The 27,183-nt window shown below is 52.4% G+C and overlaps 2 protein-coding genes across 2 annotated transcripts; both read right to left on the bottom strand.

Moving 5' to 3' along the window:
• Positions 1-561: 561 nt before the first annotated feature.
• Positions 562-10,213, bottom strand: TGME49_221710 (TBC domain-containing protein). Its single transcript, XM_018779936.1, has 5 exons — positions 8,414-10,213; positions 4,237-7,629; positions 3,436-3,611; positions 2,794-2,977; positions 562-2,537 (listed from the first exon to the last, which is right to left on the bottom strand). Exons 1-5 carry the CDS (start codon positions 9,320-9,322, stop codon positions 2,076-2,078), a joined length of 5,124 nt encoding a protein of 1,707 aa, XP_018638285.1. The 5' UTR covers positions 9,323-10,213; the 3' UTR covers positions 562-2,075.
• A 3,348-nt stretch (positions 10,214-13,561) lies between these two features.
• On the bottom strand, positions 13,562-26,845 carry SUB12 (subtilisin SUB12; the record flags this gene model as incomplete). The annotated part of the gene is made up of 12 exons (XM_002369961.1): positions 13,562-14,594; positions 15,141-15,907; positions 16,826-17,077; positions 17,479-17,689; positions 18,499-19,100; positions 19,832-20,135; positions 21,060-21,175; positions 21,914-22,491; positions 23,044-23,232; positions 24,135-24,582; positions 24,887-26,080; positions 26,702-26,845. 12 exons carry the CDS (start codon positions 26,843-26,845, stop codon positions 13,562-13,564), a joined length of 5,838 nt encoding a protein of 1,945 aa, XP_002370002.1.
• Positions 26,846-27,183: the final 338 nt, after the last annotated feature.

Raw genomic sequence — 27,183 nt, forward strand, 5'->3', positions numbered from 1 at the left:
CGTATGCATGAGCCTCGCCTCCACTTGTAGAGGAGGAGAAATGCGCGTTATGTATAGATATATACAGAGGGCTACTCTTCTGTGTACATATGCAGATATAAAAAAGAATACGTCATAACAGTCAATGGAGTATCTCGGCATTCTGTTCATTCACGTGATGAATACCCGAACACGATGCCTCCTGTGTCTGATTCGTGCCTTTCTTCCCTTCACCCTTTCAAAAGTCTCTTTAGCCGAAGGAGAAAAAGCCTGTCAATATTTTCAGATGATGCAACGCGTGACACCTGCTCTGATTTTTCCGGTGGAAAAAGGGTGATTAAAAGCTCAGACTGCAGGAGTGCGTACAGTGTGTCGTTCGAGCCTTTCTTCCCGGCTTACGGGGAGGAACTTCCTTCCGAGTTTTTCGATTCTCGTTTCCCGACTCGTGTGCGAATGCGAGTTCGACTGTCCCTTAAACGAGCAGAAACGCGTGACTTTGTCTCTGTATTTCTCGTGTCTTTGGCCCCGCAGACCTTGGCGTCAAAAGTGCGAGAACAGACACTTCCCTTATCCTCTTGAATCCCCGCTGCGACCTCAGCCGCTTGCGTTCTCACAAAACACAGTGAAAAACGACTTTCTTCACGAAATAAAAAGGAAAGGGCTTCACGCTGGTCCACGCTCTCAGGTCTCCCCAGGCACAGTGTACAGCACGATGAGAAAACAGAAAAGTGCTTGCTGCTGAAAAAGAACTTCTTTCCTTCCTGAGGGACAAGTGAAAACGGCAACTTGGCCGGTGATGTCACTTGAAATGAGTGTCAGACACGCTCAAGAAAATCCATCCGAAAAAACCTCTCAGCATTCTTTGCCCTTCTTCCCCGGAAACAGACATGCAGCTCTCTGTCGACACTATAAACTGACACAGAAAGATAAACGGAAACAGATGTAGCTACAGACGGAGAAAGACTCGTCTGTAAACGTCGACTTAGGCACCGCACAGATACCAACCTATCTCTCTCTGTATAGATATAAGTATATATATATTTTTTATTTCTACATATTATTTGTATAAGGTCCTCCAGATGCCCCCCCGCAGATGAGAGAAAAATATAGAGATAGGGCATAGATCGACAGAGATAGAATCAGGCAGCCTGGTCTCCGCAGATGGCGTTACTTAGATGCAGATGTGAACATCGCGAAGCACTGGCGAATACAGTGAGGTAAAGACGGTTGACTTGTTTCTACCGTGACTCCATGTGGAGACACCCGAGCCTCTTCTCTGCTACGTGTACGGAGGCAGAGGGAGCACTCTTTTCGTGAGACTTCAACCGCAGACACCTGGAAAGCGAATTGTGAGACGAGCTGTCGCAGCGGCAGCAGCTGCAAAGTCCCATGAGTTGGCCCGGCTTTTAGAACAAAAACACGCGACTGTGGAGATAATGAAAAAACGAGAAAAACGGCACACTGAATCTCCGAGGACTCCCCCGCGTCTCGACTTTATTCCTTCGTTCCCTTCAATCCCCCCAAACGGAACGCCGAGTCTGTCCACCCTGTAGAATCTGTCTTCACACCTCGCTTCGAGATTTTGGCGAATAGGTAGGAAGGACTGACGCAGAAAAATGAACACAGAAACCGTGAAAGCGGGAGACGAAGGACAGATGAAGAAAAATGAACTCTACCAGATTTCGCAGGTCTCCCGTCCTTCAGGGAGAGTTGACGTCACCGAAGTCTACGGACAACACCAGCGCTGAACAACCTCGGGCATCGGACGTTCTCGAGAAGGATAAAGCAGAACGCCAGACACTCTATGGGTCTCTTTTTGCCAGTGCATGCACTTCGAAACTTGAAAAAAGCCAGTCTGCTGTCTACGCTGCCCTCAGGCAGCTTAGCGCCGGTTGTTCACTTCCTCGCGTCGTTGTTACGCAGCGAATGCGGTTCTGTGTGAGACGTGAGGCTCTCCTGTTTTCGTCCTCCGTTCAGTCTCTCGTTCGTTCTCGCTTTCAACTCTCGTGGACACCCTCTTCAGTCTTGCTTTCTCTTCTGCGCGGAGATCCCATTTCCATCTCTGGCTCTCCTCCCCGACTCTGTTTCTTTTTGTTCTACTGTACCTCGATCTCTCCGTTTTCTCTCTCCATCTTGCGCTCTTCTCCCGCGTCGGCTTCGCTTCCATCGCTTCCTTCCCTCGCGTCCTTTCTCGGTTGAATTTCCGACTCCTCAGCTGGCGAAAAGGCCATGCATGCAAGGCCCCCAGCACCTGATACTCCAGTGGAAGAGAGAGACGAAGAAGAGAGACAAGACGACGAGGAAGAAGAGGCACAAGACGACGAGGAAGAAGAGGCACAAGACGACGAGGAAGAAGAGAGACAAGAAGAGGCGTCAGTTGAATTGGGAGACGAGAGGTGAGAAGAGTTGAAAGAAGACTTTGAAGGCAAGGGAGCAACTCGAGAAGATTGTTTTTGGTGGCGCTGGCGGGAGAGCGCGGCTGCAACAGTCTGCATGGTCGCCTGAAGGTGTTCTTGCGTTAGAGCGAGGGCATGGAAACAAGCGAAGAAGCGGTCGAGCTGACAGAGACGAACAGAGACCGAACAGAGACGACTCCTTCGAAAGCGCAGACGACCTCTTAGGCGACAAACAGCCGGTCGAAAACGCGCGAGACGGCAGAAGAAAACGCAGAGAAAGACAGAGAAGGAACACCGAGAGGGAAGTGGAGAAAGAGAACGGGACGGAGACACGGAGAGAGGCGGCCACAACTGAGAAGAAAAGCATCATCTCTTCGTGACATGCATAGAGAGACAAAGACGGGGACAGAAGCCTCACCTCCATTGCTTGAAAGTGCGTAGTCGTCGATGAGGAGAGAACTGCCATGCACTCATCCATGCTGCCTCCGAGCAGTTCGTCGTGGAAGTAAGAGAGAATTGCAAGCGAAGCCTGGAAAAGAACAATGTCGCCCTCGACGAGAAAAAAATCCCAAACGCGACTGACGAGCTCGAAGGGCAAACACCTGGAAAAAGAAAAACGAGTGACAGAGGCAGATTCGAATCAAACAGAGAAGCCGACAAGAAACGTATGTGCGAGAACCAGAGGAAGCTCTGACAAGCAACTCGCCCGTCCTCACGAGCGGCCTGCGTTCCTCCGTTTTGCCTCTTTCATTCTCTCTCCCCTTGGCTTCTTCTGCATCACATGGAAGTCGACCTGCAAACCTCTTATTCAGGGCGAGCGAAAGTCGCGCAGAGTAGAAGCGAGACCGCCAGCATGCGACGCATGCATGCTGTTGACTGCGCGAGACACACAGAGGTTTAACGGTACCCCCAGCGAGGAGGCGCGCAACGAATCGAAGATCACGCGAGGGATGCCCCGATTCAGAACCAGGGGATCTGGGAAAGGCAGCGCCAGCGAAACAACAGTGTTTCCTCCCTCGCTCTTCGGTCTCTTTGCTTGGAGATGTCAACTGCTTCTCACCTCGTGAACAGGGTGTACATCCACTCGATGAGGAACACATCGCTGCGGACTCCGCAAGCCTCGAAGTGAGCCGCGATTTGAGGAAGTTTCTGGACGAGAAGTGCATCGAACGTTCGGAAATACAGGCCGACGACGGCCATGTCAAAAGTGTAAAACGCGTGGAGAGACTTCCGCAGCTGAAGCAAAGAAAAGGAGCAGGAGCAGACAACCACAGAGAGCGAGGAAAAGAAGAGGTGCATATTTGGGGGGAGACGACAAACGGAGACACAGAGAAGAAAGAGAAATCAACATGCAGAGACGGAGAGAAGACAGGCCCCAGAAAGCGCGAAGAGCACGGAAGGCAAACAAAGGGCGAAGGGGAACAAACCGATCCAGAGAGAAAATGAAGAATCGCATGCGCCCAAGTCGTGCGAAAGCAGAGAAGTGAGAAACCATGTGAGACGAGACGTCACATAGAACGGATAAGGAAGTAGAAAAAGAAGAGAGCAGTGCATACGAAAAAGTGAACTGTAAAAATCAGAACGCAAGGCCGAACAGAGAGAAACAGGCCTTCGTTTCTGTTCTTTGCGCCCTCTCCAGATGTCCGTCTGCACGACGTATCTAGAATTATGGCCTTCATTCGAACACAAGTTGGTCCTCGTTTGTTTCTACGTGGTACCAGACATTTGAGTGGCTTTCGGAAAGGACAAGGGAGGAAACACACAGAGCGACGAAGAACCGTCTCCGTTTTCCAACGCCGTTTGCACTCCAGGTGAACGCCTAGGTCTCCCTGTTTCCTCTACACTCTAGCGAGCTACTGACCAGGAGGTTGCTGAGACAGACGAAGGCCGAGTATTCGTCCATGTACAGCAGAAACGCGCCTGCGAGATACGCCATACCCTGAACGTAGCCGACGTCAGGACGGAAAACTGCGTACGCTTCCAACACACAGCGCAGATACTCGTACATCATGTGACTCGCAGGAACACCGAACGGCAGAGGCTGCACCGCCTGCTTGTCGACCCGCTCTCGCGACTTCGACCTCGACCGAGAAGAAGAATACGACGAGGCAGAAGAAGATGGTACATTACAGTCTCCGTCGGACTTGGGTGTTGAGGGAGATGAGTCTCTGCGTAGGGTGTCGGTGGATCTTTTGCCAGGCTCTTGGCTGTCGCCTCTTGACACGCGGTCCTTTGCGTTCCAGACTGTCGCCTTTCTCTCTTTCATCTCACCGACTTCATTTTCCTCTTCACCTGCAAACCACATCTCGTGACCTTCGGCAGCAACTTCCCTTCTGTCTTTCCCTTCTTCTTCTTCTTCATCACGAGCGACTCGGGCGCCGCGCATCCTTTTCTCGTCGACCTCGGCGTCCCTCACACTCGTCTTTGCCCGCTCCTCGCTCTCCGCTTTCTCCCCCTCTCCCTCGGCGGCCGGCTCTTCGACCTTCTCTGCTTGCTCTGTGCGTTCTCCGCTCTCTGTCTGCGTGGGCGCGGCGTCTGCCGCTCGCTCGCGACTTTCTTTGTCGCCTGCGTCGACGCGTCTTTCCTCGCGCTTCTTCGCCTCGCGCGGGGGCCGCGACGCGCGCGCCTTGCACGCACCGAGGCGAGGCAGCGTACGGTGGAGGTCCATGGCGATCGTTTGAAAAGCAGAGAAGACGTCCGGTTCCCAGTTGAAGAAACCGCAGGGACAAGACGCGAAGGAGGCGCCAGAGGCCGACGACGGGGAGGCTGGACGAGAAGGCGCATGTTCGCAGCTTCCGCACGATATGCAACAGCAACAGCAGCGCGGGGAGACAAACCCCCTTGAGCGTTTCTCGCCAGATGCGGAGAAAGGTACGGAATTCGACGTTCCGCTGAATGCCTCCTCGGGAGACAGGGAGGTGTCTCCGTCTGTTCGCGTAGGCAACCTCCGAGGCGACTCGGCTCCTCCTTTCTCGTGAAGTCGCGGTTTGCGCTGGTGCCGACAACAAGCGCAGCACCCCTGGCGACTGTGCAGATCTGCCTCCAGCTGTCCCTGGACACTCTCTGGCTTCGCTTTCTTCTCCTCTTCCTTCTCTCCCTCCGCCTTCTCCACGTCCTGCTCCTTCTCTCCCGCTGCACTCCTCTCTTCCGCGTCACCATCGTCGTCCGTCCGCATCGTTTCTGCGATTCGGTCTCTGTACCGGCTGCTGGTACGCAGCAGGTAGCTGCGAACGTGTTGAACGCGACTGAGAAGCAGTTCGTAGAGTCGCGGCGTGATGCACAGTTGGTCGCCTACGGCTTTCTTCCAGACTTCCCCGCGAACCTCTGCCGGAACGCCTGCGTGGAGCAGCTGCTTGAACAGCGGCGAGTGTCGCTGGGCGTCCCAGTCCGGGAGAATTTCGTCGATCCAAGTCGCTGCATGCAGCACACTCGCGTCCGCCTCGGGCCGCCGCGCGCCGCCGCGAAGCTCTCTCCCGCCGCGCCGCAGGCGGAGACTGCTGGGCGCAGACAGATGTCCACTCTCCCGCGCAGAGAAAAAGGCCGCGTCCTCGCGCTTCTCGCGCCCCTTGAAACTGAATCCGCCGCCGAACCCTCGACACCCGCCCTTACTCAAAGAAGACGAGGAAGACGAAGCATGTGACGATTTGTCCCGAAACAAAAGAGCTCGCCACGAACGCACGACGCCACTGGATCCACTCTCGGCTTTTTCTCCAGTCTGGGCGGAGGAGAGACTCGCGCTCTCGCTCCGGCCCAGCTGCGGATCTGAGAGAGCGGCGACAGAGCAGCTGGCGAAGCGCGCGAGGCCTGCGCCAAGAGACACTCTCCTATCTTTCTTTCCCTCCTCAGCGACCTCGGTCTCCGACCCGTCTCGTCCCCCAACTGCCTCCGCAGCCTCCAGAGACTCCGAAGACGACGCGAGACAGCCGTCGGCAACTGTTCCGGCAGCCGGCGACCCTTCGACGCCCGCAGCTGTCGACAGAGCTGTCCCCCGCTCCCCTCCCGTGGTGTCTGGAAAGGGCTTTCCCCCCGAGCGCAAGGCGAACAGAGGCGTGCACGAGTTCGCGCTCCCGACGCGGAAAGGAGAGTCTTCCTTCTCGGCTCCGAGGCCGAAGCTGCCAGGGAAGAAAGAGAATGGAGACGGCGCAGGAGTCTTGCTGAGGTCTGCTGCATGCGAACTGTGCAGAGACGCGAGGCGCCCCATGCCGTACAATTTCTTCGCGACACTCGTGGCGGCGATGCGACTCGCGACGCGCTGGAGAGACGCCTTTGGGCTCGAGTCCTCCTTCCCGCGACTCCCCTCTCCGGAAGACTTCCCCCGCTTGCTCTGTGCTGTCTCTGCACACTCCGAGGCCTCGAGCCGAAGCGCAGCTCCTTCTCGGTCACCTTGCCGGTCCAACGAAGAGGCTGACGCGCCTCCGACTGCGCCAGCGCTCCCTCCCTCCTCCGGACCCCGAACCCCTGTGGTGTCTGTACACCTGAGCGCAGCCACCGCAGCGCCTTCCTCGCGCCAAGCTGAGGCTCCAGACACTACGTTTTGTTGGCCCTGTCGCGGGGACTTGGCGAACGCAGCGATGCCGCTTTTGCTTCCACTCGTGCGGATGGAGGAAGGGAAAAATCTGTTTTTTTCTGTATTTCCTGACGACGCATGCACTGCGGGGGCCAATCCGCCTGTTCCCCCCGCCTCCTTCCCCTCGCTCTTCACCGCCGCGCCCTGGTACATCGGAGACAACACTGGCTTCTCCGGCAAAACGTCTGACAGCCTTGAGAAGCTGCCCCGACAGTCTTTGCCTCTTTCGGTTGAGAGAAACGCTCTGTTGTCCGCAAGTGCCTGGGCTCGAGCTGAGGCTGGGGTCGAGGAGGAGAAGGAAGAGACGCTTGTCTCCTCGAGAGAGGAGAAGGAACCCGCAGAGACGCTTGGAAGTGCACACGAAGAGGGCGGCGAAGAGAGAGAAGTGCTCTTCTCCTGGCCTCGTCTGAAGTGAGAGGGGTGGCCAGGGTGAAAGGAGCTTTCTTGAACTTTATCCCCGCGCTCGCGAACCGACGACAAGGTAGACGAGTAGAAGGGCGAGAAGACAAACGAGAAGGAAGAAACCGAACGCTGTCGAGGAAAGGAAGACTCTGCCTTCGTTGTACCACACGCTGCGAGCTGAGCTCGAAGAAAACGAATTTCCTCGTCGTACCGGGAGACCGTCTCCGCAAAGATCTCCGTCGCCTCCGCCTTCTCTCGACGTAGACGCTCGACCACCTGAGACACCTGGCAAGCCGCAACCCCGGAAAGCGGGGAAAACAAGCAAGAAATCCACGGAGAAGTGGAAAAACAAAAGAGAGAAGTCGACAGAGAGAGACTAAGACGACAGAGAGAAGAAGAAAGTCCAGAGAGAGAGAGACAGATACACAGCGACGGGCACCCACAGACCGACCGCGAGACAGAGAAGAAAAGAGAGAAACTGAGAGGGAGACAGAGAAGCAGAAAGAAATCGAGAGAAAAGACTTCGTGGGAAGGCGGTTCAGAACGAGAAGGAATGAGAGAGAGCCACAGAGAAGCGAGCGCAGAGTTTGTGGATGCAGTGTCATTTTGATTTGTGAAGATATCGCGCAGAAGGAACACGAACTGCGGTCTGCGACCTTGCGCGAGGGGAAACGGAAAAATTCGAGAAACAGGACCACAAATAAAGAATGCGAAGGTGGAAACAGAGAAGGGCGCCTCTGTGGGTTCGTCGCGGCGAGGAAAGAACACTGGACCCCGATCCCGACGGTGTCTCGACAAGAGACAAAACCTAACAGAAACAACCCCCACGAAACAGAGAGTGACTGTCGAAAAAGCCCAACAGAAAGCTTCAGCAGGCATGTGGACCTGTGTGTAGGAATTCTCAACTGAACCTCTGTGTCATAAAACGCGAACCGCCCCCGAAGGAAACTCGGTCGGCCAACAGCAGCAGAAGTGGATTCCGGGGGAGACGCGCATGAATTTGTGGGCAACCACGCATTCAGACAAGACTGGAGAGTCGCGAAAAATTGAAACAAACACCGGAACTCACATCTTCTCCCGATGCGCTGTCCGGCGGAGCGGCACAAGACTCTGGAGAGAAAAGACCGGGCAACGAAGTCGCGGAAGGAGACGAAGACGAGGACAGAAGACAGGCGGCATCCGCGGAAGCAAGTGAGGAAACTTGAGAAGAAACCTTCCGCACGGACGCTTCCCCGCGCGTTTCAAAAATCCCTCCCGCGTCTGCTGCCTGTCTTTCGCCTCGTTCGACCGGCGTCGATACACCCGAGAGAAACGCGCGAGGATGTTGTCGCAGGTCCCTCATGTCTTCGTGGACAGCCACCTTGTCTCCTGTATGTACACCAGAAAGACCAGTGCTTCCAGCCGCCCCAGCTTCGGCTGTGGGAGCTTCTGCTTCTGCCCTTCTCTGACCATCTCGGAAAGCTTCGCCGTCTTTGCATTCCGTACCTTCTCCCACCTGTATCTGGGGTGTACATACACCCGATCCCGGAGGTCCCGACCCCAAGATGGGAGAGGTTACAGCAGCGATGGCGACAGCGGCGTCCTGAGAATTTTCTGAATTGCCAGCTTGCATGTTTCTTCTTGTCGGCCCATCCTGTCGTTTGCCCTTTGCCCCGCCATTTTCTTTCTCTGCGTCTTCGACGTCGTCTCCAAATTCTTGACGGCCTGGCCACTCATCCACAGCCTCTCGACATTTCCTGTTTTCTCGCACGTCGCCTAAAATCTTCCGCTCTTCTGTCTTGCTCTGGGCGGCCTCCACTTCCCCGTCTTGCTCTCGAGGAGCACTTGAGACAGTTTCATCTGCGTCTTCTCTGGCATCTCGTCCTTGATTTGGGCTCACCTTTCCTTCCTCTTTTCCTCGCTCTCTGTCTTCCGTCTGCCCTTCCTCTTCTCCGGGACCTTTTACTGTTTGCAGATCGCTACTCTCTACGGCTGCCATAGCAGCAGACTTCCTCAAAGATGGGTGAAATGTGCTTCCGCGCTTTCCTTCCTCCAGCTCTCTGTCTCCTTCTCTCTCGCCTCTGCTTCTGCGGCTTCTCCCCCTCCCCCTTCCTCTGCTTCAGTTCACTTTCCGTCGCTCCTTCCCGCGGCATCTCTTGCTGCCCCTCACTGTCCTCTTCTCTCCTCCCACCAGGTGAGACAGAGGGCGCCGCGGAAGATCGATAAACTCGACTCTGCAAGGTGCAGTGCCAACCGAGCGCGGCGAAGCAGCAGAGGAAAGCGATGCTGAGGGGGAGGAAAGAGAGTGGCGAACGAGGCAGAGATTGAAAGGCTGGAAACAGCCAACCAGACAGCGGGAAACGCGCCGCGGGAGTGGAAAGCGGCGGTTTCGGCAGACTCGGCGCGGAGGAGGAGGAGGAACGGAGAGACGCGAAAGGGCTCCTGTCAAGGAAGCCGAATTTTGGGACGGAAACAGCAGAAAACGAGAAAAACGAAGGTGTGCTTTGTGTCCTCCAGCTATGCCATTTGCGAGTAAAAAAGCGCCTTCGCGAGTCCCCAGGTCACCTCCTTCCCGGGTGTATAAGACAGACACCCAACGTTCGATCGCGAGTAGCGCCTGGGAAGATGAGATCCTCCACACCTTGGATCCGCCAAAAAGGCCAAAGAATGAGAGAAAAGAGAAAACAAGACAAATTGTTGCTCTAACGAAGACGACAAAGGAGAAGCAAGACCTCCCTTGCCGGTAAAAACGCGAAAAAACGGGAGCGAGCAAGTCTGCGTTGGAGACAGGCGCCTCTCCACAGCGAGTGTCTGCAACTTCCTGGGAGAAACCAAGCAGGAAAACAGCTTCTCCGAGAAGATCGCAAACGGCTAGCGCATACACCCAAAAAAAAGTGACTTTGAACACGGATGAGAAAAACAAAAAAAGCTCTCCATTCCTGTCGCGACACACCAACAACCTGCGGCGTAATAGCGACAGTTCGCAAAGGTTGCTCAGCGCTTCGCATGCATGCTTTTCGCCTGCTATCTTTGGCGAGCATAAAGCAGAGGCCCAATATCGCGAAAAGGCATCCCCTATAGAGTCGTCATCGCCGTGTTCAGCTCTCACTCTCTCACCAGCAAGAACCATCTCACTGTAAAACAAGCTCCCCAAATTCCAACAGGTCCTTACTGCCAAACATCCATCGATAATATATACCTGCATTTACAGTTGCTCGTCTATATATATACATATATATCTTTTGTCTACATTTCTGTGTACAAAACTGATCAATACCCCTTCCTAAAGTCTATATTTGACTATATATATACATCCATGCAGCCATGTGTGTGTTGCCGTGCGTCTGGAAATTTAGGCATATGCTCATGTGTGAAACTGCATAGGACTACAAATACGCTGAAAAGTCACACGCTCACGATGCACAGTTCTCCTTTCTTTGAACATCTGGATATCTGCATAATGTTCTACGCATACGCATATATATATGGATGTGTGCTAGTGTTTTTCTTTGTGTCTCCTGTTAAGAGGCTCTCTGTTGGTGTTCAGTCGTCTTCTGTCGCCGAGGCATATAGAGGGGGATATAAAAATATGTATACATACTCATGTGACATGTGACTGCAGGCATGTCACTCCGTCTTCCCCGTGCTTCTTGCTGAGAGTGTTTGTGTTTGTTTCAGTTTAAAACTTTGTTTGCGTCATCGGAGTGTATCTCTCGTGTTTTCAACAAGACTGCATCGGGTAAATGTTTTCCTGATGCGGATTTCCACTTCCGTTTCTGATCCTTCAGGGCAGTGTGCGTGATCTAGAAGGCTGATGCTGGTGGTCTTCTCTCTAAAAAAGTAAAAAGAACATTTCTACACAAATCATCTCAAAGCACGAACGCCGCTTCCCCCAACTGCCTAAAACGCCCGGAGAAGCGCAAAGTCTCTCATCAGGAGGCACAAGAACAGAGTACCACGTTGACATTCACTTACTACAGGCACTTTATATGGTCTCCTGTTTATATATATATATATGCATAAGCATCCATGTATTTATATATGTATTAACATTCTTATATATATATATATATATATGATTGTTTATATAATTATATATACGTATATATATGTTTCGACCTGTATATATATATATATATATATAAACACATATGTGTCTATGTATGTTTAAAGGGAACAGGTATCCCGTTTCTTTCAGTCGAAAAAGGCGTTTTCACATCTGTGCATTTGGATCTCGAGCCCGATATGTGTAACGGTAGGCAGATGGCTGAGTGATCTGAAAATCTACAAGACTCAACGCCTGGACACCTGCACCGAAGAAAGATGTATATCTATAAAGAGAAGACGAATCACGCAGTCACGCTGGAGACATGTGTGTTCAAGTGTATGTTTGTGAATCATTCGTAACGTGTACGTTCCCCTGTGACAAGTCCTTCTACGTTCTACATTTGTTTTTGGGATCGATACAGAGATGTTCGTTGTCGTGCCTCCATTTTCTCTCAAGGCGCCTGAAAATATGCGAGCGAATTTCAGTGGAAGAAGCAGCTCGTCATGGAATGTGAAGAAACATTTCTGTCCGATCTGCTCGTGCTCTGCAGCGAAATGCACGATGGTCGAATACTGGCTAAAAATCGTTTTTGTGTGTGCTCTGGTGAGCTCTGATTCGTCCTGTTTCCCAAATGTTCCTGAACGGTGGGAGCCCCACCGTGCATAACAAAAACTTGGGACCATGCGACTTTCTCTGCGGTTTTGAACACACTCTCCCTCTCAAAAGGAGCGTCTTCAAATCAACTCTCGATTCAGAGGAACGGCTCCTGCCATCCCCCAACGCATGCCGTTTGTTGATTTGCAGCTGGTTCCGCACAGTAAAAAACCCCACTCGCTTTAACACACTCAGAGACACTCCTCGGAGAAGTAGCGATACTCGCCTAGAAGAGAAGGAGAACGAGGGAATTTGGGAGAGCTCTGAGTCGCAGACACAGAATGCATGCAGGGGAAAAGTAGAAAGAAGGACGATGGAGAAGTGACGGGTGCGGTGCATACCCCGCTTGATAAAGAGTGCCATTTTGGCAGGACGGAGAACACAGGGCAAACGAAGGAAAGAAACTCGCTCCTGCTCTCTGGAGGCCGGAAGCCTGGGAGACGCGGAAGTGATGACCGTCCCGGGAGACCCCAGGTGACGCCCACGCACAGGGAAACTGGAACACAAAAGGTCGAGTCTAGGAAATCACTCTTTCGTCGATTTCGATCCTCTGTTGCTTCCAAAGATGACCAATAACGAAAGAACAAAGAGCAGGAAGGAAACATCGGTGCTTAGCAGCAACCAAGAGAAACACTCTGTTCCTCGGTGCCGACTCATATCTACTCATAGACACATATATACAGCTGTATGAACGCGTGCAAAGATACATATATATTTATATATACATGTATATGTCTGCATATATATATATATATAGACATTCTTACATATATACATATATACGTATGTGTATACGTATGCGTGTACGCATATTTAACCGTATACATATGTGTATATATAATCGTACACACGCATGTACAGATATGCGTTTACATCTACGTATAAATATGCGTATGTATATGTATATATATCTGAGTGTAACCGTATCTGTATATGAAGAAGCAAGTTTACGGATACAAAGGTGAGGACAAGCGCTGAAAAGTCTTATTTTCGAAGGGAAGAGAAGAGCAAAGTACAACACAGGAGATGTGGTAAGAGACTGACGAATGTCTGCCTTTCTTTGGTTCAGAAACAAAGACCCCTAGGCGCATTTTAGAGACGTTTCGAGGGCGGTATTTCTCATTATGAGAGAGGAGTGAAAGAGCTGAGTGCATGCATTCGTTAACGGAACAAGACTCGCGTTAGACGGCCCGTGAACTGTGGCGCGGATCCTTTTTCTTCTCCACATTTGCCCCCGCCTCAACTCTTGTCCGTTCCTGTACCGGAACCCCAGCAGCAACAAGACGCAACTAGGAAAAGCAGCATGAAGAGAAGACAGCGAGAAGAGAATGATGGCAAAGGGAAGAACAGCAGACAGAGTGAAAGGAAGAAGAACAGAGTAAGAAGCAGGAGACAGGTGGAAAGACGCGAGACAGAGGAAACTGCGGGATGTGACGACGAAACGGTTTGCCAGTGCTTATGCAGGACTTGGACGAATGTGGAATCAGGAAGTCCATCAAAGAGTCCCGCTGTGTCCATAGTCACACAAAGAAGGACTCAGGCGACACCTGCGTTTGGAGGCGCCTGGGCTTGCTGCGGCGGAGAAGGTCCGAAGCCAGGCCCAGGAGGCGGCATAAAGTAGGGAGAGGGAGGATACAGAGGATACGGTGGAAGGTAAGGAGGCGGATAGCCGCCTCCAGCAAAGGGTGGAGACGGTGGGAAGCCGTACGGTGGCGCAGGGTACGGAGGAGACGGCGGAGGCGGAGCTTGCGACGAAGGAGATGAGGTAGGAGAAGAAGGAGACGAGGGAGGAGAAGAAGGAGACGAGGGAGAAGAAGGAGACGAGGGAGAAGGCGGAGGGAGGGAAGCAGGAGGAGGAGGGAGGAAAGCGTAAGGACCTGCAAGGCCCTGCTGGCCTCCTCCTCCGGGTCTCGGCGGGCGCCCACCCCCCATGGGAGGAGGCATCGGAGGTCGACGTTGAGCAAGCTGAGGAGGAAACGGCGATCGACTTGGAGGGGGTCTCGGCACAGGCGCAGGTCTGGGCGGGGGTCGTGGCTGAGGCTTTTGCTCTTCATGTTCAGATTTCGCGTCCTCTTTTTCACCGGCGTTCTGCGCCTGTCTCCCAGCTTCGCTGCCTCCGCCCCCTCCAGAAGAGGAAGGAGGGGACGATGCAGAAGAAGAAGCAGGCGAAGAAGAAGAAGCAGGAGATGGGGGAGACGAAAAAGACGGAGTTGGAGAAGACACAGGAGAAGGCGAAGAAGAGGAAGTGACTGAAATTGGTGTTGATTCATTTGCATCTGAAGGGGCGGAGGCAGAAGGAAGAGGTGGGTTCTCAGGAGTTCCCTTTGGAGGCGCGTCGAGAGGGCCAGCAGACGGCAGTGGCAGAAACCCTGGAAACCCAGGGGGAGGCCCATGGGGGCCAGGCGACCCAGGGGGAGGCCCATAGGGGACAGGCGACCCAGGGGGAGGCCCGTAGGGGCCAGGAGACCCAGGGGGAAAAGGTGGAGGCATGCGACCGTAGGGCAAGAAGGGAGGCGGCCCAAGGGGTTCGTCATTCGCTTCCTCCCGGCGCTCAAAGAGATCTGTCCAGCTGCGGAGACACAAAGAACGCGGAGAGACAAGAACGCATGCACTCGGAATGCTCGAATCCCCACGGAACACTCGTGAAGGACAAAAACACAGTCCCACTCTCCGTCGTCTCCAAGTCGCAAAGAACTGACTTCATCACAGCGATGCATTCACATCGACGGAATTCAAAGTCTAGTGCTTCAAGCATATACTGACACTATATTTTTATATGTAGAGACAGATTAAACAGATGACTAGATAGGTAGACGGATTGATACATAGACAGATGTACATAGAGACTCAGGTGTGTATTTGAAATCCGTTACGTGAGGCGAAAAACCTGCCAATATCGGCATGCCGGGGTGTCGTGAGTGTCTATACATCGGGATCAGTCTGCTTCTGTTCGGCATGTTTTTTCAAAGGTCACCACTGCCACTTTGTTCCTCTCTCGTTCACCTTTCACTTCACAGCAGTCCTGTCTCGGCACCCGTTTTTCAGCATTTTCGACTTCTTTGTTTTCATCTCCAGTCCGTGGGCGTCTCCTGTTCTCTGTCCGCACAGCCCCTACCTGTCCACGACTGTCTGCACAGCGGGTGTTCTCTGTCCTCGTTCCGCCGCGTTCTGTCTGGGGCTTCTCTGGAGAGCCGTCGCGTCGCTTTTCTCCTCTGGGTTTCTTGAATATCTGACGCATTCTGTTTTGATCCAGTTGAAGCTGAAGCGAGCACACGAAGGATCCTCGAGGCAGAGCAGGGCGCATCGTCCGAGCGAGAGAGGGCTGTTTTTTGCGATCTCTTCGGCGCCCACGAGCGTCGCCTGCGGAAGGCGTACAAAGACGTCGAGGAGCTCGTTCCACTGCTCTGCAGCCAGTTCTTCGGAGAGGGGACACTGCGCCGTCTTGGCCTTTGTCTGTTGTTCTTGCCCTGCGGAGTCGCCGCTCGACGCTTTCGGAGCTTCGACTTTGATGGAGACGAGGACGGCGCCCGAGCCGGAGACCTTGTTCAGAGAGCTGTCGAGAAACATGGCGGTGACGAGGAAGAAGCCAGAGACCGTCTCTCCGGCCTTGAAGTTCTTCGAGTTCACGGTGAAGGAGACGCGCGTCTTCGTGCCAGAGACATCCATGACGCCCGACTCATGCTGGAGCTGGAGATTGCGTCCAGCAGAGGACGCAGAGCCACCGAAGGAGAGGCCGCGAGAAGAGGAGCTGCTTTTCGCGCGCGAGGAAAGGCGAGAAGAGGAGGCGAAGGAGCTAGGGAACAGCAACACAGCCATCTCCGACTGCGGGACACCCTCTGAAATCTTCGTCGCCCTCAGACCGTCGGGGCTCTCAACTCCCATCTGAGGAGAAACGAGGGAGCCGCAGCGAAGAGAGAGGGAGCACACATGTGGAGGGGCCAGAAGGAGAAGGAAGTGGAAAGAGAGAAGAGAGAGCAAATGAAAAAGGCTGAAATCGAGGTCACCGGCAAAGCGGAAACAGGTTTCGGAAGGAACAAAAAGATCAAGCAGAAGAGTGCAAGGTGGAAAGGGAAGACCGCGTGAATCGATGAATGCACAGACACTCGCTTTCGAGAGCGCAAAACGACGGGTGGTGAGACAGCAGGCAGCGAGGGCAGAAGCGTCTCTCTCCAGGCCTCACAAAAATAAATGGTAACGTGAGCTTTCACAACGGCCTGAGATTGGAGAGGGCGAAAAGTCGCAGATTGCCCTGTCCATCGTCGGCCCTCAGATGCTTCTTCTCTCTTCCCTCTTGTTCCCTATTTCCACTTTTCCCTATCGTTCCTTTGTTTGCTTCTTCTCCCTCTCCCAAGACCGCTTTCCTCATGCTCTTCTGGTCTCGCTCTGTCATCTTCTTTCTTGGCGCTCTCCTTTCTTCTGTCTTCTCTCTTCCTTTTGTCGTATCTATCCTTCTCTCGTCTCCTGCTTCTCTTCCCTTCCTCCCGATATCCCATTCTGTCTGTCTGTTCTCTTCCATTTATGTTCCCTCTTCGTAGTTTGGAAAGCGACAGAGTCAGCGATGGCTCCTCAGAGCCGAGAGGCAAGTCGTTGCTTCCTCGAAAACGCTTCCTGCACCTCACGAGACGCTGTTTGTTTGTCATCTCCTTTCTCTTGCTATTCCGTTTCTCTCCTCCCATTTTTCCTTGCATTTTCTCTCTTCTCTCTTCCTTGTTCGTTTCTCGCATCGTCCCCCCTCTTTCGCTTACTTCCCTCCTCCCCTTTTTCTTTTCCTTTCTTCTCTCCCCTCTTCGTTTTTCTCACCACAGCAGCGGCCCAGTCCCGAGGCGTGTAGGTCGGAGCAACGCTTTTGTAGTAGAAGAGGATGCGTCCGCTTGCATGCAGAACGAGCTGGAAAGTGGCGCCGGCTGTAGGTACACCCGAGCGCTGGAAGGAGCGCTTTCGGACATGTACGTTTTCCCACTGCACGATGGCTCTGTCCTGCCAGGTCTGAAAAAAGATGTTCGATCCCGGAGAGTCGGATGGCGGGAAATCCATCCAGAGAGGCGCAAGCACCTGAGGCAGGAAACGCGCGAGTGAACAAATGAATCCGATGGAAGAGCGAAACAAAAAAGGAGAAAATGCGGCAAGCAGAGAACCGACCAAGCAAGACAAGGAAGACAGACAGTCGAACAGAAAACAGAAGAGGGGGAGGGGAGAAGAAGGAGTACACGAAGACAGAGAACGAAGAACAGAGAAGAGAAGAAGGAGAACAGACAGATACCGGCACAGGAACACCAGGATACGAAAAGAAGACAGACAAAGGAGGAAAAACGAGGAGCTCATTATACAGAGAAGAAAGAGGTGTAACGCCTTTTTTGTGGGGGTCTCTGACCGATCCAGACCATTCTCCCTCCTCCACCGCTTGTTCTTTTCTGTGTTTGTCTCTTCCACTTGCTTCTTTTGTCGATTCGTACCCCATTCGGCGCCTCTTTGTCGGGCATGCTGGGAGGTTTCCAAAGCTCTGGCCCCTGGACGTTTTCCACCGAAACAAACCCAGTTGGAGAGACAAAGAGTTGTCGAAACGGCGATCCCCAAAAAGGAAAATCGAAGGCGAGAGTCACTCGACGGATGCGCGAGAGACGCCCAGAGGCGAAGAGTGGCTGACCCGAGGCGCTAATGTCATTCCTGGAAACCACCGAAGAAAGGAAAGAAAAACTGCACGAAACATGCGGAACAATTTCTCGAAACACATCGAAGACTGTCTCAACCTGCCAGAGCATGCATGAATGAATCTCATCTTTATTTCTACATAAACCTTTTAGTAATTTATTCACAATTGGAAGAAAATCTACAAATGAACGATTCAGCAGCTCGATACATGCGTCCATATATATATATATATATATATATATAGGTATGCATGCATAAGTTCGATCAGGTCTCCACAGAAAGATATATGTAGAAGGAGACGAGTAGTTGCGTCGAAGTGAGGAGACGGATCTGTGCTGATGGAGGGGCAGGCACTTCGGTAGAAAAGCCTCCACACAAATTGTAAAGGAGTTTAAACAAGTGAGGCTCAGTAATGAAGGCCTGTACAGCGACAGCTCTTCCTGTATCGCGACGTGCTTACAAAGACTTTCGTACGGCCAGAATCTTTCGTAACGAAACAATCCAACGTAGGCAGTAAGACAGAAACATGGTGTACGTACACCATTGTGGCCAGCGGCAGATGACACTGCGCATTCACGTCAACATCGTGTCACCTATCCACACAGACCTGTCGCTTTTTCAAGAGTGAGCTCAGGCGTGAGCTCTTCCTAATGCTACAGGCAAACTTCGAGTTTCTCTTTGAAGTGAACTGAGGAATCTATTTCACCGGGGATTTCCTTGAGACAGCGTTCAACTCATTTTCCACTCTCCGTGGAGCTCGTCTCCGCGCTTCTCTCCCCACAAGAAAGAGTCTCTTCCAGTGTTTCACCGTTTGATTTTCGCACCACTGGTATTTCACAGGAGGGAGTCCTGGAGGCGGGTCTGCTCCGTTGATGAGATATGCGTAGCCTGCGTCTCCCAGTGCTTCATTTGAGTCTTCTTCTCCACTTCTGTTTTGTCCTGGGATTCTCTCCGACTCGCGATTCCATGCCCAGTCGCTCATGTTGCCACCGGAGTTTCTGGTCGGCGCGGAGCCGCCTGAGTCGAACTTCGAATCTGAGCCCCGGAGGCGCTCGACGCCTGTCTCCCTAGCGCCTCTGAAATTCTTCTTTCCCTCTTCCGACTGCTCCACGACAGAGACGAACTCGACAGAGTATCGCACTTCACGCTGCAGGAGACGCTCTCCTTTCTCAATCGAAAACTCCTGCATCACCTCGCTGTCCGGAGGCACCGTCAGATCCAGAAACACGGGCGCTACACCGACATCGATCGCGACGCACCGAAGCCGGACGGTGTATAGACGCTCCACAGGCTCAGAAGAAGAAGGGGAAGAAGAAGAGGAAGAAGAAGAGGAAGATGGAGAGGAAGAAGGAGAGGCGTCTGCAAGTCGAGCACGCAACGTCAGGATGCCATCTTCGGTGCCGGGAGATAACATGCGACAGCCGACCTACGGGGAGAACAGGCAGACATGGACGACGAAGAAGTGAAGCTGAAAGTCAAGGAACAGAAGACGGTGGAAGGCGAGGGGAATGGGTGGAGCGGACCCTCTGGAGTACCACACGTGGAGGTGAACAGGACGGAGAGAATTTTTGCGAATGTCAAATCCGAAGGAGGGAAGTGAGAAAGACGGCGAGAAAGAGGAAGTGAAGAGGATTCTGACGAGCAGCGAATACGTATACAGGAGAACGGTAATTCGAGTCGAGGGCGAAGCGCAGAAGGTGGCAACGTTCATTCCAAAGTCATCACCCGCAGGACACCGGGAAGAAGGAAAAAGTATACGCTTAAAAAATATACGCATTTGCGAGGGGAATTCTAGAGTGCAAGCTCTTGGGAAGATCGAAGAACGAAAGAGAGGTGAAACGCAAATGTACACCGCAAAAGCGACAGACAGGGAAACGAGGCAGAACCACAACTGCCCTGCTACCTCTGTGGACTTGCTCCTTCCTTCAGGAAGGGATTCGTTCCTCCTTTCGCATTTCTTCTGTTTTCCTCAACAGAAAGCAGAGGTCCCAAATCTGTTTCGGTACCGCATCCAGTACTTGTCTCCGCTCTGCGTACGTACAGCCGAAATGAGCCTCAAGCTTCCAGATGCGTGCAGATGCAAGGATGGGCTAGGAAGTGGAATTTTTCTAGAGAGCGAATTTGGGAGCTCTGTGTCTCTGGGGGTTTCCAGCTCACCTTGATGGGGGAGAGGAACCTTCCATTTTCAATGCGGACTTCACCTCCGGGAGGGCTGAGGTGGAAGAAAGTATCTGCAGCAGTCGCGTCGATCTTCAAAACTTTCACCAACACCGCGCCCTGGTCGGTGGGAACGCGGACAGGAAGAGCGACGGGGAGGGAATTCACATTTCGCAACACGGGGTCCAAAACGATGACTGGAGGAAACTCGAGAATCGGAGACTCGGCGACTTGCAGTCGGATCGGAACAATTGCCAGATTCAGTGGAGTGCCTTGGTAGTTCGCCAGCAGCCGCAGCTGCGATCTGGCAAGCAGCAGGTCAAATCGTGAGAGACCATGAACGCATCAATGAAGAAAGAGAGAGAAGCGAGAAGATGGAGCCCGGCACAAGAAGCAGAAAGAGTAGCGATTGAAGGAAGAGAGAAAGAAGAGAAAGAAGAGGGGAGAGACGGGAGAGAACCGAGGCGGGGAAGGAGCAAGGAAGGAAGCGGAGAGGAAGAAGCAGAGCAGGATGAAAGGAGTGGGATAGGAGCGAAGAGAGCGAAGCTGGAGTCGGATGGAAAGGAAGAAAACACTGAGAAGCAAGACAGGGACGAGATAGTGCAGACAAAAGAGAGATAAGCGACAGCAGAGATAGTAAATGAGAGACGAGCGTCCAGAGGAGGACCAGGTCGACAGTGACGGAACGGCATTGCGCAAAGAAGGAAGCATCAGTTCAAAGTAGCACCTGCTGGGCGGTGGTTGAACGGACAGAGTCGAGAGGAAGGATTTATGGAGCGCCGTGACGCCTCTTCCCCATAGAGAGACTGTGTTGCGACATCAGAGCTTCGTGAGAGATGGCAGAAGATGCGGGGAACGCGAGAGACGAGGGAGCGAGAGAGAAACGCAAAGCAGGAGGGGAAAACGAACAGAGACGCAAACTGAAGAGAAAAGGTGTACAGACACTCGCATCCTTCCTCTCTACGAAGACGAGAGATGTACAAGGAGTAGCAAGTGGAGGTACACGACTGAAGAATGCGGCAGCTGGAGAGCGACGTGAGAAGAAAACGGCCGAAGAGGAGTCGCGCGTACTAGAAGACAGGGACAGAAAACAAATGGAAGAGAAAGAATTTGACAACATGCAAAGGCGAAGCGAAGGAGAGACCGTTAAGGGCAGCGCGGCAAGTCCCAGAAGCCCCAGAGGCCACTACCCAACAAAGCAAAGCTTGAGAACGTCGCAGATCCTTACCGATAAAAGCCGTTCTGCTTGCCGCGAATGTCCAGAGAGACCGTCGCTGTGCTGCGTGGTGACAACGTGGAAGGAGCATGAACTGTTATCCACTGACCAAGAGTCTCCTGAAGGGTCTGAGAAAACACAGAAACTCGGGGAAATCGGCAAACCCTAAACTAATCAAGTACACGCGACAGCGAAAGGCGGCGCAGGAGAAAGAGAAACCATCTAGACGGCATATTGCAGTGTTGGAAAACGCCTTCACTTTTTTGCGTTGCAAGGTCACGAAACCCATGCACAGCTCTTATTCTGCAGAAACGTCTCTTTGGTATCCGGCCGTCCCATGCGTGAACAACTTTTGAATCTTTTTCACCGACTCCAAGTTCTCCCGGGTTAGCAGAGCGTGTGCGTGAAGCTACTTGTTGTAAAGCATACGTTCACAAATAGAAGCTCGTCTTCTAGATCTGCGTGAAGAATTCCGATTTCATATCGTATAACGCTGTTCTTCCACCTCCGTCCGAGCAGGTGTCGATAGCTGTTTAGGGTTTACCAGAGACCTTCTAAGTTTTATTTTAAAATCCGTTTTGGAGTGGAAAGAGCGCGTGGGTGCTTCAAACACATTTGAAGATATTCGTTGAGGCGCGATTACATCCTGAACTGCGTGAACCGTAAATGGCATGTGTCGAATTATTCAATCCGGGTCTACCTGGAACAGAGAGCATTTGCGGACGCAAGCTGAACGCTCGACGTGATTTCTTTCGAAAGTTTACTTTTGGAAGTGTGTCTAAAAGTGAAGCGTTGAAGACGCAAGTGGCATGCAAGTATCTAGTCGGGTTGAACGCTACGTTTTCCCGGACCGGCGAACGCCGTACCACAACAGCAGCGTAGGCGTCGACGAGTCCATGCGCAATGGTGTTTTGAATCGTTGGCAGTCGTTTTGAAGAGACAATGAGGATTCTGCGGATTTCTTCGACGCTGGCTTCCGGCTTCATCGTCCAGAGGAGTGAAGCGACTCCGGCGACGAGTGGGCAGGCCTGGGAGGTCCCGTCTTTGTATTCGTACGAATCGAGAAGCCAAGTGCTGAAGATGTTCATTCCAGGAGCTGCGAGGTCGACAGTCTTCTTTCCAAAGTGAGAGAAAGAAGCGAGTTCTCCACTTTGACCCACCGCACCCACAGTGAGGACGTTGCTGTTGGCGAGTGCCGCTGGGTACAGCGGCTCCTCGTCGAGATCTCTGCCGAAACGGTTTTCGTCGCGGTTCTCTGAGGTCGAGTCGATCCCACCCGCGTTGCCGGAAGCCGTCACGAAAAGCATGTTTTTCTCGGCTGAACGGTGGACTGCCTCGATCATTGTGCGAGGAAGTCGAGCCGCGTTTCCCCAAGAATTCGAGCTGATGGACGCCCCGTTCTGAATCGCGTAGTCCAGCGACCGGGCCGCATCCGACACGTACCCTGGAGAAAAAAAGGAAAACCGATGGAGAAAAGGGTTGTTCGTATTCATTTAGGACTCCTATTTGAGAGTCGCGCTTTCAAGTCCCGACGGTCAATTCGTTTTTCGCGAATAAAAACACACATATCGTTCTAAAGTTAAGCTACAGGAGTAGACATATGCGTAGGTGTCTCACGCTGAAGGCTGGAATGTTTTTGCGGGAGCAGTCGGTATCCACAGATTGGGAAGGAGGTAAACTTTTTGAAAAGCACTGCGTGAATAAAGATTGTTTGGCGGAAACAGAGGAGGTGGATCGGCATCGAAAGGTTAGTAGAGAGAGTTCTCAAATATCAAACTGTATCCTTAGATAATTCTGCAGAAAGAAAAGAGTCTGATCGGCATTGAGAAATCATGACTTAGACATCTTACTCAGCTTTTGCATTTTAGTGAAAAGGAGTAAAATGAATTTTTCACATCTTTCCCGGACAGGCACAGCCAGTCGCCAGACACCCACACTCAGAATGCTGAGATCTCCACACACAAATATGGAGGCTTGTCTAAAGTGTTGTGAGTACCGGTTTCTCCTTCCATGAATTTCAGCGCCATGATTCGAGTCCGCGAGTTGATTCCAGCAATGCCCAGTCCATTGTTTGCCTGTGCTCCGATAATACCCGCGCAGTGAGTTCCGTGGCCATCGCGATCCATCGGATCTCCGTGGTCGTTAACGAAATCGTAGCCGTAGACATCGTCTACGTACCCATTGCCTAGACAAAACAAGAGAAGAGAGGCAGCTGTTGGCAACTGTGGAGTGTCCAGCCAGAGAAAACCCTAATCCGTAGTCTCAGTGCCTTCGCGAAGAAAAGGAGAGGAACCCCTGTTCTCTCCTGTGTGTCGCAAACATCCAAGTCCGCTCTTTTCTCATCAGACTCTTCGAATCTCCACAACAGCACAACTCGGCAAGTGGGCGACTCGAAAAGGCGTCTAAACGTCACCCTGGATACGTCTGAACGACAACTTGCTACACACCATGGGAACGCAGGCACTCTAGTATCGAACATCGATCGCGCAGATTAAAACAGCGTGTACCACGGATTGTAACAGGTGGGAAACGAGTGGAGACACGAATACAAAAGCAGCCTGTCGTGGTCGAGAAGATTCTGTGCTTCATTGGCCGGGAAACCCCTTACAATTTTGTACGGATTCTAAGATGTTTTGTGTAAATCCGTGACAAATGTATGGAGGATCCCCGTTCGTAGACGACACCACACCGTGTCCGTAAAGTGTATTTCTGTGGTCGCTTTCCCGGAGTAGTAATTCTATCGGTCTCAAAACTCCGATGCATCATCTTTGCGTATACACATAGTACGCTCCTGCAGCCTTCTCTACGGAGAACTGTAGAACCTGACTCTCGGTAGCTTTTTTTGCAAAAAGGGGAATTTTGGTCTAGGCTAAATCCGCATGAATTACCACTACGATGTATCGTGACAGCGAGAAAAAACTCCGTATATCAGACTCTAGGATGATCAGTACTACCGTGTAATCATATATGACCCCTAGAACAGAACCGATCCGGCGGAGCCTTGCCGTCCCGTAGGGCATCCAGATGTCCCCGACAAAAACGCTCAAAGTCAGTTTCCATCGCTGTGTCTCGTGTGTTTCTCCGTACCATCGTCATCGACTCCAGGAACTCCATAGAGTTCCTTGACGTTCACCCACATTTGGTTTTTTAAATCCGGGTGCAGGTAATTCACGCCAGTATCGATCACGGCCACAACTCGTCCCTTCCAATCTTCGTCTTCTCTTCTCAACCCTTCCCGCTCTCGTTTTTCTCGCAAAACTTCGTCCACGACTTCCCAAGCTTGTGGCGCATTCACGTCGACCATGCGATTTCGCGGGTAAAATAGATTCCACTGCAGACTGAATAGTTGGTCATTCGGGATTATCTCCAAAGCGTAGACGACTTCGTCAAACTCCACGAATTCCACGTCGGAAACCTGAGAAAAAGCGTCTTTCAGCTTCGTCGTATCTGACGAGTAAAGACGCCGCGATTCTTCAATGTCCAGCACCAGCAAATCCAACTGTTTCAGGTGGCTTAGGCTCGACACGAGCTCCGCCTAGCGGGAGTGGACGCACACAGAGAGCCGGGAAGAACAGAATACAGACGACAACCAAAAAGCACACACGTGAGAAGTGGAAGGTGGAAGGGGATAGAGGGAATTGCCGCATCAGTCGCATGATGAGAACGCTTTTCATTCTCTCTGGAACATGTGTACGCGGCATCATATCTTTTCTGGTCCGAGAGAGTAGGAACTGTCAGACGGTGTAGATACGTGTATATATGTGACTGTGGTTCAGAGTGTCGACTGCTAATTTCATGTTGGGTTTGTTGTTTCTGTTTTGTCGGGGTTTTGCGCCTACCTGTTGTTCGTTAAATGAGAAGAATCCTCTCAAATGTTTCTGGATTTCGTACGGATCATCCACAGTCACACTAACGCCAGCAGCAACACTGGTGTCACCATACGTATTCGGTTCCACGAATCCCTGGTCTACCCATTTTTGCCGTTGAAATTCTCTCGTTCGTCGTTCAAATTCAAGTGCCCGAGTCCCTTCCTTCAATTTAATGACCAGACGCGGCGGTAAATCCGTCCTCGCCACCGAAATAGGCGGCCTTTTGTGCTTTGAGGGAGACGATGTACCGAACTCCCCCGACGGCTTCCCGCCCGCTCGCTCACGTACATCCCAGTCTGTCTCGTCGCCAGAATTCGTGGTCGCCGAACTGCGCTGTTGTGTTCTGCGCCCCGGCGCGGACTTCTCTGTTTCAGTAGAGTATCCTTCTTCCGTGCACAGCGACTCCTCTTCGTGTGTTTTGCTGGTTTCTGGCTCCTGCTCCTCTTCGCTTTGCGCTGCACCTTCCTCGCCCTCTGTGTCGCCCGCATCTTGTCTAATATCGTCATCTTCCACCGCTTCTTCATTTCGTTCCACTTCCTCGGCAACTTCCGTGATACTCTTCTTCTCGGCGACTCTGCGCCTTGAAGAGGGGAAAGCGGAGTACGATGAGTCAGAGGAGGAGGAGTCTTCTGAAGACCAAGGAGAGAACGAGAGCGACTCCGAAGAGTACGCCGAATTCACGCGTGAGAACGACGACGAGGAAAATGGCCGGAACGGAGAGTAGCTGTTACTTGCACCTGAAGTGGAAAGGGGCCGTTGGTCCTCTCTTTCTTGTTGTCTGCGATTTGCTTGAGAAGAAGGTCTGACCACGAAGGGAGAATCCTGAACGTCCCTGGATTCTTCTTCCTCCCCCGCATTCGGACGGTCTGTTTCCTTCTCGTTCTTCTTGCTCTCTTCCAATGTCTGTTTCTTCCCCTCCTCTTTATGTCGGTGCACCAAAGCTGCCAGATCCTCCCAGGTGAAATCCGCATGTCCAAAGCCACCGTGGTGGGTGAAACTTGCTGTCTGTGCCTGAGCTGGCGGGCTGACTTCTCCCGTGTCTACCGTTACGATCAGCTGTCCATCGTACGGGTACGGATTTCTAATGCTGAGTTCCAGATGCTTTTTTTCTCCGAGAGAAAGGATTTCGTTGATCGAAGATAAAGTGGTTACCTGCCCTGGCAGCTGCGCAGACACGCCAGGCAGAAACTGCTGAGAGAGCAGCAGCGGACTCGGCGCAGGGCATGAGCTACGGAGCGCGAAAAAGGAGAGAAGAAAGAAGATAGCTAGAGGCCGGAAGGAAAGACGAAAACGGGAGAAGTGAAGCGGGAAGAAGATGCAGGGCCACAAGGCGAAATAGGGAGACGAACCGGAAGCGGTGGCAGATGAGGGGGCCCTTCGAGAAGGTGGCAAGCGCCGTGGGGAGATGCACAGAGACAGGAGAGACGAAGGTTTGAACAGATGCAGAGAAACTATTCCTCGGCTGCAGAGTTCCGGAGAAGGGAGTACACGGGAAAGAGAAAACGAGACGGGAGAGACAGGGAAGTGATGAAGGCCACCAGTCTGTGGCCTCTCCGAAGGGATTCGCCGAGTTTCGCGATTGTTCGGAAGCACGGCCAAAGAAGTGCCCCGTGCCGAATGTGTTGAAAAAAGGAATGCGAACAACGACACCAGAGAGAAGAGGCGGGAGTTCAGGGAACCAGAGTACGCAGGAAGGAACAACAGTGAGAGGAAAAACGAAAGTAACGAAACCTGGCCGTCAAGGCGCGAAGAGACAGGAAACAGGGAGAAGGGTGCAAAACAGACTTTTCGGTTTTCTTCCCCTGGTTTCACTTCCGCTTTGCCGTCACTAGTCGGCTCCCTCTGCCGTCTCGTTCCCAACAACGAAACAAGGAGTGTTAACGAGGAAGAGGCTTTGTCTGCTCCCGTTGTCTTAGGCCCGCCTTCCATTGTCGGATTCTCTCGTGTACAAAAACACAGGTGCGTCGTCCCAGGATCACTTCCGCTACACCCGCCACCAGTACTTCTTTCGACTTCTGGGTTGGCGAAGTCTAGCGCATGGGGCTTCTGACCAGAGTCATTCGTACAACAATCACACCGAGAAACGTGGTATCTGCTATATACCAAAACCTTACAGCCAGCCTTCGGTTTTTGCGCACAGCTTTTGCTCCTTTGGGTGAAAGAGAAATCATTAGGTAGAACGCGAAATGTAGATTCATTTGCCTCACAATGACTCGGAGCAAGAACCTCCAGACCCGGACATTGTAGCGACTGTCTGCGGCTCGGCA

Source organism: Toxoplasma gondii, chromosome II (genome assembly GCF_000006565.2).
Source record: "Toxoplasma gondii ME49 chromosome II, whole genome shotgun sequence".
NCBI lineage: Eukaryota > Apicomplexa > Conoidasida > Eucoccidiorida > Sarcocystidae > Toxoplasma > Toxoplasma gondii.

What these genes read in the sequence shown, in the direction of transcription:
- TGME49_221710 (XM_018779936.1), bottom strand. Translation starts at nt 9,322, where the DNA reads ATGGCAGCCGTAGAGAGTAGCGATCTGCAAACAGTAAAAGGTCCCGGA. An exon ending in TCTGTCTCAGCAACCTCCTG is followed by an intron (nt 3,612 to 4,236) that starts GTCAGTAGCTCG and finishes TCTTTGCTTCAG; the next exon opens with CTGCGGAAGTCTCTCCACGC. An exon ending in ATGTACACCCTGTTCACGAG is followed by an intron (nt 2,978 to 3,435) that starts GTGAGAAGCAGT and finishes TTCTTTTTCCAG; the next exon opens with GTGTTTGCCCTTCGAGCTCG.